The 12,502-nt window shown below is 28.5% G+C and overlaps 1 protein-coding gene and 1 pseudogene across 2 annotated transcripts in view; both read right to left on the bottom strand.

Moving 5' to 3' along the window:
* LOC108756291 overlaps positions 1 to 12,502 on the bottom strand; it is a 19,678-nt gene extending 7,176 nt beyond the window's left edge. The window contains exons 1-6 of one of the 2 annotated variants that reach the window (XM_018499994.1): positions 12,440 to 12,502; positions 10,843 to 11,096; positions 9,313 to 9,582; positions 8,513 to 8,640; positions 8,120 to 8,285; positions 6,922 to 7,334 (exon numbers count right to left, since the gene is read on the bottom strand). In XM_018499994.1, coding sequence (XP_018355496.1) covers positions 6,936 to 7,334; positions 8,120 to 8,285; positions 8,513 to 8,640; positions 9,313 to 9,582; positions 10,843 to 11,094 — 1,215 coding nt within the window. In that variant the 5' untranslated portion in view covers positions 11,095 to 11,096; positions 12,440 to 12,502 and the 3' untranslated portion in view covers positions 6,922 to 6,935. Of the gene's footprint in view, positions 1 to 6,832; positions 7,335 to 8,119; positions 8,286 to 8,512; positions 8,641 to 9,312; positions 9,583 to 10,842; positions 11,097 to 12,439 lie in introns of those variants that run through there. The other variant, XM_018499993.1, reaches the window with a different exon arrangement.
* LOC108756292 lies at positions 365 to 5,628 on the bottom strand (annotated as a pseudogene).

Genomic DNA, 12,502 nt, shown 5'->3' with positions numbered 1-12,502 from the left:
AAGTACGTAAGAGTAATAGATGTATGTGTTGTTAAAATATTTATTTCATATATTTGCAAAAAATACAAATAATGAAAATTTCGAACAGTTGCAAATTATATTTATTAATTTTGTACTTATTAAATCACAATATTAAAATAAAGCTGAAATATAATCGATATAATATACATATAATGATGTTAATATATAATAAGTAAAAGTTAATATATAATGTATAATACATAATAATAATAATATATAGGTAATACATATATATTGAAATATAGTCGATGTCAAACAACTAGTAAATTATTACATCACAGTAGTGAACAATAAAAAAATAAATTATAAACTTAAATTCAAATCAATGTGTATCGTTGGGCGCAGGGCGGCCATAAGGTAGGAGATCGGTTACAACAACACTTGCAACTGTTATTAAATAATACAAGTGCAATAGATCTAATTTGCGTTACTTGCACTTTTTGCACTCAGCATCTTCGTTTTCTCTCTTTTCACGCCCGAATATAAATTTCTCATTTTAAATACAAAAATTTTTAAGGATTTTGTGTAACGCGAAGAGATATATCCAATAAAAAATTATAAAAATTTTAAACTGCTTAAAAAAAACTCGCATGGACGCTCCTAAATGAGGGATTTACAGGACAATTCCGCAGAAATCCGGACGAATGACAGCTCTAGCTATAATTATTTATTTCTAATATTTTTATTTATTTTCTACATTTATATTTATTTTCCATTTTGATTTTCTATCACTAAATGTAAAGTAAACATTAGAGATCCAGTAAACTCCATTCGTCATATAGTGGCAGTCTTTTTATCATTAACTTTTTATAACTCTTCTCGCTCTTGAAACCTGAATTTTATACCAGTGCTCAATAATTCGTCCATATCTTTCCTCAATCCTACAGCACAACATAAACAGTAAAATGGTAAAAGATATTATCATTCCATAGCTAGCTCTTCGTTTTAGAATATCCTTCAGTTCCTTCATGGTGGTTGCGTCTTGCAGTTTAATTGCTTCATAATTGTTGATAAGGTGCCATAGTATTCATTTAATAGAATATCGCTTTTATTTTAAATGACATCGAAAGAAAGACTTGAATTGAAAAAATAGAGAAGATCAAGTGCCGGTGATGCATAGACGCATATTTGAAAGTCTACCTGCAATAAAGTAAATTTTTTTGACTGTTTTATGTCTACGTCAATTGTGTTGGAGATAAAATCTGTGCATCAGGAAAGATGTGAAACATCATGTTCAGGAAGTGACGACAAAGTTAATAGTTACATAGATGACATCGGCAAATGAATATGCCTGCATATGCAATTGAACTGGTTAAGTACATTTATACATTCTATTTTCGAGTATCTCATATATTATCACTGTCTGTTTATCTTGATTGCTCAAGCTGAAATTGTAGATGATTAAATTGTGCTACCATTTACCATAATAGTACATTTCGTTTATTTATTTATTAATTTAATTTATCGTTATGCAAATTTATATCATTGCACTTAATTATAATAAAAAAAATTATAATAAAAACTTATTGTAGATAATTGAAATAAAGTGACTAAGCTATGTTGAATTGTGTTTATAATAAATTCACATTTGTCTAATTGTAAGTATAAAAAATATATTTTTAAAGTAAATTCAAAGTTTCAGCAATATAAGCCGTACCACACAAAAGTATAATGTACTAAAAATTTCACGAATGATTTCGTTTAATCTTAGTTCTTAATCGCAAAATGAAGTCATCATTATAATAAATCAATGAGCATCCATGTTCAGAAGAAGTATATGATTTTTTATGATGTGATGGTACTTACAAAAATCTGATCAATGGGTTTGTCATTGTTGTTATATTTAAATAACAAATTGTTCGCATGACAATCACCATGATTAATAACATTAAATTCGTCTTCACAAAACTTGCGTTCAATCCTATTTGATGTATGTGATCGGCGAGTTTAGCAATTTTTTCCGAGTATCTAGCAATAAAAATTAAACTAATGTAAAATCATATGAAAGCATGTAAAAATAATGCGAATATTTGCTCTAAACTGTATAATTTATATCTACTTATATTTGCATTTTCTTTTTAACATGTTCTGTTTCTTCATATTAAATTATTATTATCTTATGTCATATATAATAAAATATCTTGAATAAAAAGTAAAGCAATAAATATTGTTATTTATGTAAATCTTTAGTACTTTTTCACTTCTAGCCAGTTGACAATCTCATCTGCTAAATCTTTAGTACTTTTAATCAAAACATCTCTCATTTCTGGTGAAAGCTGATCATTAAATATTCCTTTCGAACACATCTCTTTTTGCTTTGGTTTCTGAATAAATAATCCTATTAAAATATTTTTATTAGAAAACATTTTGATGTGTTTATCGATTTATTTTGGAGTAATATATTTACTAAAATTGCATCTGATATACGGAAAGAATTGCCGGATATTTGATTTCTAGCAATAAATCTGGCAGAAACTTTATATTAAAATGACGTGTATGTGTATAATGATACGTGAAAATTTTTTTTTATCACTGATCTAATTTTTATAAATATAGTACCAGATATATGACATATCTAGTATTCGACCCCAAATTGCGAACATTTACCAGATGAAAAATTTTAAAATATATCAGTAATAATAAAAAATTTCGTTATTATTCGTTATTCACCTTATTTCAATATAAAGTTTCGACTTGATATTTCCAGAAATCAGATATCCAGCAATACTTTCCACATATCTGATGCATCCCTAATAATTAAATTTGTTGTAATGCGGGTAAGAAATTTGGAATATCGTACAGATCAAGCTACACAAGAAATCTCCATAGTAATTTTATATACTTAATATATAATATAATTTTTTTGCAAACCTAGAGCACATCTTTTTTTGGAAAAAGACACAAGTCAGCTTAAACATCTTTAAAATTTTAAGAAGAGTTTTACTAGAACCTCTAAGCAGGTGTGCAAGTAGTGCATTGCAATGCACAAAGGTGCATTAAAACAAGAGAGTATATCAAATTAAGTTTAAAAAATACATATTTTATTTCTGACATCATTTATGAATATTCATTTGTGCCAAATTTAATTTATTTTGAAACGAATACTGTATATTAATTAAAAGAATCCGTATTACAAACGTATTTGAAATTATTAATCGGATCAGACAGTTTTTTTTATTTATTTTTCAAAGATACTAAAATCTTTCAGTACGTTCAAAACTATAATATTCCGAGCAACATCAGAAACACAAATTGAAAAACTGCATCTGTAAAAATATTTAAAACTTGTATTAAAAAGTATTTAATTTTAAAAAATTACAAAATAAAAATGCATTATAGGAATTAGACGACGAAATTTTCTTTGCATAATTACACCTTATTTACTACAGCGAGTCTGGTTCTAAAGATGTTTTTTTTTTAGATATCTTTGGAATGGCTCTCAGGAATCAAACGCATTAAAAAATGTATTTACGACACTCTTAGCGATAAAAACTTTTTACTCACGAGCGACATTATCGCTAAATGAATGCAGCGAAGTCTCTTTCTCGTAAATAAAAAATCTTATATGATAAAAACCGCAACGTTTTAAGTTTAATACAGTATTAAAAATAGGACTCTTATGTTTAATATTACAATTATAAATTACTTCTTTATAGGATTATATAAGATGTGTTACCCGTGATTCTATAACTCTACAAATTTTTCGCAATGCAGTGTTCATAAAATGCAACCAAAGTGATGTTCCGTTGATTCCACATAAAATTCTTATATTTAATATTAAGAGTTTTTTATGTTTAATATCAACACGAAAATTTGAACTATGAATAGTTCTTGTATTCGTGCCATTGATCCGAATTCTCAATAATTGTGACAAGAATAATTGTTACAACTGATTGTGAGTCATACGTGATGATTTACCTTCTCGCAAAGGGCTACGAAGGCAGCATGAAACCTGGCAATTTCGCGAAGTGCCAGTATGGAATGGTCTAAATCAAGACTATACATATGATCGGCTATTCGAAAGCTGAGAGAAGCAAGATCTTCGATCACCAGAAACATTGGATTTCCATTTTGCATGTGAAGAATCTTCCCGCTCAAGCGGTGCTTTGACTCTAACAACTTATTCATTTTATCCAAAGTATCTGACATCAACATTTCGATGTGAAAGAGACCTGCTTGTGTGTCCTGTAACAAATTTATTTAAGATAAACAAGTAGAAATCTTTAATCTATTATAATAAGCATGTGATTATTTGTGCTAGAATGGCTTATGTAAGATCTACATAAAATTTGTATAATAGAATGTTCCAAGATTTGAAAAAAATGAAGAATATTTTCTTTAAATACAAAGTAATGCATATACATTCGCTTTCTCATATGTAATTTATAAAAATTTTATTTTAAACATTCATTACTAAAATAATTATCCTAATTTTTCTGTTGAAAAGAAATGTACTGCGAAATAATAAAATTACAATTCTCTCTCTCTCTCTCTCTCTCTCTCTCTCTCTTTCTTTCTCTCTCTCCCCGCCTCCTCCTCCCTTCTTCTCTCTTTTTCTCTATCCTCTTTTTTCTTTTAATAGAAACATTAAACATATTAAATTAATTTCTCCTCCTTTCTTTATTAGAAATATTGTACATATTAAATTATCTTACCATTTTCTGTTGAACACCTTCACGCGAGAGTTTGATAATAATTGATTTTTTCTCTTTAATCTTAGAAGTCGACAGTAATCCTAATCATGTCGCTAGTGTTATTGTCACCCTTCATTGTAGCCGGTTTCGAAAATATATCGATCACTTGAATTGAATTGTCGTTTTCCGATTTTCGCAAAATCTTCTCCACGAAGCATAGATTTAGCCATGTCGCTGTTTCTACGGCCATTTCTGAAAGTGGAGTTGGAAATGGAGAATTTTCTCGAAAAATTATGTCCTCCTCGCCGTTAAAAAAACAATTCTTTGCAGTAACTTATTGTTACGTCCTGCCCTCCGTAAAAATATAGTTCTACTTTCCTCGTTTCTGTTCTTCCGTCTCGCGCTGAATTATTTCCTTTATTTTACTTTTATTATTCTTATTTAATCCCACATCGTCTATCTAAAGTATTCCTATCTAAAGTATTCTATTTAAATGTTAATTAATTGTGGATATTCCTAGCGAGGAACCTATCAGGCGTAGTATGATTCGGTCATGCCGACACCGCGTGACACATGTGCTGCGCGAACCAATCAAAGCACCTGTGATGACAATGTAAATACAATATAACACAATATAACATAAATTACGTAACAGTTACATTGTTAATTGTAAAATTATAAACATTTTATTAATATTATGTTACTTTTAATTAATGTTTATTACATGTTATGCCTCCTACTAGACTTGATGAATGACGAGCTATATCCGCCTTTGAAAGCTCCGCCTTTTTGCACGTGACGATGAATAGCAGAATTCTCATCGGGTATCACTCGTCGCTCATCGCTCACGTCAAGAATGCAATAAGCATTACAATTGTTCGCGAGTTATGTAATGTTTGCAATTTAAACTTTTCTTTTCTCAGAATCTCATATTTTCGAAATGCAATGTATATCAAAGAATTCACTATGATGTTTCAATATTTAGGACTTTATTTAAAATTTTTTTTAATAAATCCCGACTGTATATCAATCTCAAGAGAACAAAAAAAAATTATTTCCTGTAGATGAACTACACTTTTAGAATTTAAAGTGAAATTGATATATATTTGCTATTTCGTGAAAACGAGAACAATTTTCTAATGCGCTCTAATGTAGCTCTATAAAAAAACAGATTTAATAGATACTGATAATAAGCAATACGCTAAAATGACTAACCTGAAATTATTCGTTATCGACTTCAGTCGTTTATTTCTCTTACGTCACTGTACCGTTTCAAAATGCCAACTTCGAAATGATAACGTAGAACAGAATTGATGGGCTTTATAACTATATATCGGTACCAGTCGGTACATTCACACACATTTGTTCATTCATCACAGGCTTTGTATCGATAAATGTTAAAAATACTCAGTTATTCCAATTTCGGTAAAAATATATTCAATTGATGCGTTTTCACATAAAAAGATTGAAAAATGGTCGACCTGTTCTATGAATCGTTAAAGCTACTTATAACGACTATTCAGGTCAGAAAATCTGTCACAGCCAAGTAGTGAGTATGCACTGTGATCACTTGTCCAACATTAATTAATTCCTAAAAATAAATATTCTCTGCTTTAATTACACAAATTTTTAGTTTTAAAAATAAATTCTATGTTTTAAAAACACAAATTATTTTTTTATATAATTTTTGTTTTTAGAGCGGAGAATTTGTTTCTAACGCAGAAAACTTGTGATTTAAAGCGGAGGATTTGTGTTTCTAAAGCAGATAAAAAAACACGATAAGAAACACCTAAAACGCATACGGTCGTAAAAAATACAATTGCAAGGTATATCGCATTGTTGCATTTTATGACATGACATCAGGCGAGCAGATGAGAATCCGAACATGCCCCTACGTGATATTTTTACAGGTTTGAGAATATGAAGTTTGTCAGTATAAAAAAGTTCGTACCGGAAAAGATATGTAAGTTGTAGAAATATTTGGACACGGAGGAAACTCGCGAAATGCATAACTTTTAATATATTGAAATATAGTATATAATACAAATTAATATGAAACCATCATAAAAGAATATTTTTTAATTTTTCAAACCAAAAATACCATTATGTACAATTAAACGTTTATTAGTTAAAAAAAAACCCTTTTTTAAAACGTCAACATTCTATGTCTACTGTTATTAATATTAATGTATTCGTTATATTTACATCTAATATCCTTATTTCCTGGATTTATTTTTTTTTTTTAATTTTAATGTCCTATCACTAAATGTGAAGTATACATTAAAGATCCAGCAAACCCCACTCGTCGTACAATGGCAGTCTTTTTATCAATATTTTTTTAAAAATTTCATTCTTTAAACCTGGATTTATATAAGTACTACTGCCCAGTACTTCATCCAAATCTTTTGCCTCAGCTTTACTGCTCAGCATAAACGGTAAAACGATGAAAGATGTCAACATTCCATAGCTAGCTCTTCGTTTTATGGAAGCTTTCAGTTCTTTCATAGTAGGCGGCTGAGTTTTGCAATTCAATTGTTTCATAGTCGTTGACAAGATGTGAAGATATTCGTTTAATAAAATATCTGTCTTGTGTTCAATAACATCGAAGGAAATACTTGAATTGAGTAAATAGATAAGATCGAGTGCCGCTGATGCATAGGTACACAATTGAAAGTCTACCTGCAATATTAAATAAATATTTTCAATCCATAAATTTTTTAAGTCAATTATATTAGAGGTAAAATCTGTGACACACACACACGTGCGCACAATGAGAGAAGGGTGAGGAGAAGGAAGTAAAACATCATATTCAGGAAGTCGCGATGATAACGTTGATAGCTTATATGGATAACTTCGGCAGACGAATGTTTGCACGATTAAACCGAATATAATGTATTTCTTCAAAACACATTCCATTTTCAAGTTTCTCACCGTCTATTTGTTTTGATTGTTGTAGCTAAAATTGCAGATAATTAAATTCTGCCAACATGTACCGTAATAGTGTCTTTCGAAACAGTATCTATTCAATTAATTTATTGTTATGCAAATTTATATCATTGCATGTAACTATGAAAATTACAATGAAAATTCAGAAATGTAGATAATTGGAATAAAATAACTGAGCTACGTTAATTTGTGTTTATAATAAAATTTATATTCGTCTTAGTATAAAAGATATATTTTCAAAATAAATTTGCTGTTTTAACCCCAACACGCCAAATAACATTTATGTTGCATAAGATGAGCATCTTTTAAATGTCTTGTGTCTAAAAGATATTTTATGCAACACGTTATTTGGGACTCGTCTTATCACATGTAAATTCATACTAAAAGTTTCATGTATAGTTTTATTTAAACTTAGTTTTTATTTAATTTTAGTTCCAATATAAAATCATGATTATAATAAAGTAATGAGTACATATTTGGAGGAAGTACATGATTTTTTATGACGTAATAGTACTTACAAAAATCTGATCAGTAGGTTTGCCATTATTGTCATATTTGAATAACATATTATTCACTTGACAATCACCATGATTAATAACATTAAATTCGTCTTCACAGAGCATATGTACATCTATTCCTATTTGGACCATATGATCAGAAAGTTTAGAAACTTTTTCCGAGTATCTAGCAATAAAAATCAACTAAATGTAAAATTACATTTAAAAAACTTATGTGAAGGTAATATAAATATTTGCACTATACAATGCAACTTGTATTTACATTTGCAATTTTCTTCTTAATATGATCTTTCTCTTCATATTAAATACTTATCTAATGCCATGTATAATAGAATATTGTAAACATTAGTTAAAAAGTAAAGTAATAAACATTGTCATAAATATAAATCTTACTTTTTCGCTTCTGGCCAGTTTGCAATCTCATCTGCTAAAGCTTTAGTACCCATATTGAGGAAAGATTTTATTTCTGGCGACTGATGATTATAATTTGCTTTTAAATACATCTCTTTTTGCGTCGGGTTCTGAGTATTAGAATATTTTTGTTAAGATATGTTTTAATGTATTTATCCATTAAATTATAGAGTTAAATACTTAAGTTTGCAGTAAGAACAGGAAATTCTAGATTACTATATAGATCAATAAGCTACACAAGAAATCTACACAGTAATATACATTTCGCCACGAATTTAAGGCATATCTTTTTTGGAGAAAATTACGAGAGAGCTTAGTACACATGTCGAAAAAATTTTACAAGCAACGTTAAGCAAATTTTTAAAAACGTCCCTTGAAAACAATTTTCTGCTGAGATGAGCGAGTACAAATTGTACACTGCGCAAAAGCGTATTTATAAAAGTGAACGCCAAATTAAGTTTTTTAAAAAATTTTTTTTTTTCTAGCACTATTTATAGATGTTCGTTTCTGTTAAATTTAATTTGTTTCGAAATGAATACTGTATAATAATTAAAAATATTCGTATCAAAATTTGAAATTCTTATTTGGATTGGATGGTTGGCCGAGAAAATATATTTCATATATAATTATATAATTATATTTAATATTAAGAGTTTTTTATGTTTAACATTAATGCTTAAATTGTATCTTTCAATGGCCCTTGCACACATTCCATTGATTTGAATTCTTAATAACTGCATTGAAACGTTGCAACTGATTGTGAGTCATGCGTGGTGATTTACCTTCTCGCATAAGGCAACGGAGGTTGCATGAAACCTGGCAAGTCCACGAAACGCCAATAGAGAATGATCTAAGTCGAGACCAGATGAACGATCAGCCATTCGAAAACCAAGAGATGCGAGATCTTCGATCACTAGAAGCGTTGGATTTTCATTTTGCCCATAAAGAATCTTCGCGCTCAAACGATGCTCCGGTCTTAACAACTTATTCATTTTATCCAAAGTATCGGACATCATCAATATCTCTCTGTGAAAAAGATCTGCTTGTGTGACCTGTGACAAATTTATTTAAGATAAATAAGTAAAACCTTTAATCTAACAGACATGCAATTATTTATAATACAAAGGCCTACATAAAGACCTATATATAAAATTTATGTAGTATAAAGTTTCGAGATTTGTTTTGAAAAACAAATATTGAATGTCTTTCTTAAATACAAAGTAGTGTAATTTTACGAGATTTGCAATATAGATGCATTTGATTTTGAACGCATCCATCACAACGGTTATATACATAATAACAAATTTCAATTATATATTTTTGAACAGTCCATCACACTTTAATAAACCAACTCGTTTTTCTCGCATAATATCAGAGAGAAGTTATTTCTGAATTTTTAAATTTATTTACATCGCAAGTAAATACAAGAAATTGACTCCAAAACGGCGTTTCGAGGCATTATAATTTAATTACAATTGTAACCAAGCTTGTATTTCACATTTTTCAATTGCGTAACATAAATTCAACGTTCATACATTAGTGATTAAAACCGCTTGACGTCTACCTGCTAATTTGCGAGACATTGAGTGCGTTGAATGTATCACTTTATGTAATCGTATTTCTTTCGTGTTATTCTTCTATCGCAACAAAGTATAAAATATATAATATGTCGCATATAATTGAACGTGAGTGCTGTACTAAACGGCTATTATAGTATTTTAATTAATGCAAGTACGTAATTAACAATGTTTTTGCAAGTTTGTATGAATGTCACAAGAAAATGAGAAGCAGTGGAAAAGTTAGAAAGAAGAAAGAAGAAAGAAGCCTGCAAAGTATCGAGCAGAACCTTAAGGTAAATAATTAATTACTTACATGTATCATTTACCGAATTAATTCTCTTTTTATTTAAATGATCTAAATCAGAATATGGGAAAGAGACTCATATTTACGGATTTTTATAAAAGTTTATATTCAAAAAAATTATGCAATGTTCCTCGGAAATTACATAATTACTTTAATAAATGTTAATTAAAAAAAAACGGAAAAAATTCTGAACGGATATTCTTTCAAATATCAAATATTATCAGTGGATGTAATTTTTTATTTTAATTTTAAGAAATATAGATAATAAATCTATGAATTACGTCTAGATAAAATTTGTTTATAAATCTATTATCTCTCTCTCTCTCTCTCTCTCTCTCTCTCTCTCTCTCTCTCTATTATTTTTTCTCTTTTGATATTAGAAATATTATATATATTAAAGCAATTTCTCTTCGTCTATTAAAAACAATGTACACATTAAATTAACTTACGATCTTCTGTCGAATACCGTCTACAGGTGTGAGTTTAATAATAATGGATTTGGTTCCTTTAATTTTAGAGTTATGTAAATATTCGGCAGTAATTCTAATCATGTCACTAGTGTAGTTGTCACCCTTGCTTGTAGCCGGTTTCGAAACTATATTGATTACTTTAATCGAATCATCGTTTTCCGACTTTCGCAGGATCTTCTCCACAAAGCATAGATTTATGTTGCGATCTAACCATGATGTTTCTAGCGTCATTTCTGAAAATGGAATTGGAATTAGAGATATTTCTCAAAAAATCATGTCCTTTTCGCTGTGTTACAGAACAAAAACAATTTAACTTAAACAATTAATTACAACAGTTCCAATATGTAAAAACATTCAATTAAAATGTATTAGGAGCTGAGAGTCAATATTGGATGTAAGTTGCTAAATCTTATATTTATAAACCGCAAGGAAATTTTTCAGTAGTTACAAACAACACAGAAATTATTTTTATAATTTAATAGCATGATTATCTCTATAATATTTATCTTTGTTATTTGTTAATGGAAAATATAAGATGATGACGTTTGTAATAACCGGCTCTAAGTTCCGGGTTGTTCTACTTGTTATAGTTACTGGAATCAGTTCTGCTCCTGTAATAAGTCGATAGTCCTAAGTCTTGACAATATAGCTGACCAATAACGAACTTGTACGAATAATGCTGATTGGTCAACTTCACTGGTTAAGGCTTATAGCGAATTCGATTGGACGCACTTAGTACGCACTGGTGCACATTAAAACTGTTATACACAAAATAACATAAAAAATATGTAAATATAGAAATCGATTAAATTCTGAAATAATTAATACATTTTATTATATTATTAAGTAATTATGTATTTTATAATTTGAAATATGCATTTCACTTTTATACTTAAACGAAATCAGTGTACAAGAATTTCAATATGCACTAGCGTGCACTAGTTCTTGTAATCGAATTCACCATTAGACTTCCGATTACAGAGTCATTGTAGAGTCAACATTACTAGATCTAGATTTCAAAATATAACGCATATAATTAAAGAAAATATAAAAAAATATGCATGACATAACTTTATTAATAATTTTCAGATATTATGTGTATAATATGTGATTATTATAAACATGTATAGATACATATTAATTATAATGTTATTTGATTATTTGTAAACAACAATAACAAACAACAATATTTACATATTTGAATTGTTGCTTAAGCTTTAGCAAAAAATATATTTGAAGAAATGAATATATATATTTATGTCTTCAAACATGTTAAACTGTAAATTATTACTCGTAAAGTAAAAAAATAATTGAATTTATACGATATATAATAATATATGATATAGTAAATTGAATAATACATACTACATTTAATATATTTTTGCAATTTTAAGTGTATATATTAATATGCCCCGTATATCAACTATCCTTTATTTATTAGATATTTATTTATTAGATATTTATTAGATATTTCGTAAAAGTAAGAAAAAAAGTTCTAATGCTGCATCTTAATGCAGAAATAAAAAACGGCTCTAAAAAAAGTATTGATAAAAAGTATTACACTAAAAGTACTAACCTAACGTTTTATTCGTCTTTATCTTCAGTTATTAATTTCTCTTAATTGACTGTTCCGTTTCGT

The sequence above is a fragment of the Trachymyrmex septentrionalis genome, unplaced genomic scaffold (genome assembly GCF_001594115.1).
Source record: "Trachymyrmex septentrionalis isolate Tsep2-gDNA-1 unplaced genomic scaffold, Tsep1.0 scaffold97, whole genome shotgun sequence".
Lineage (NCBI taxonomy): Eukaryota > Metazoa > Arthropoda > Insecta > Hymenoptera > Formicidae > Trachymyrmex > Trachymyrmex septentrionalis.
Note: the sequence above shows the minus strand (reverse complement) of the source record. Positions and strands in the feature narration are given on the sequence as shown.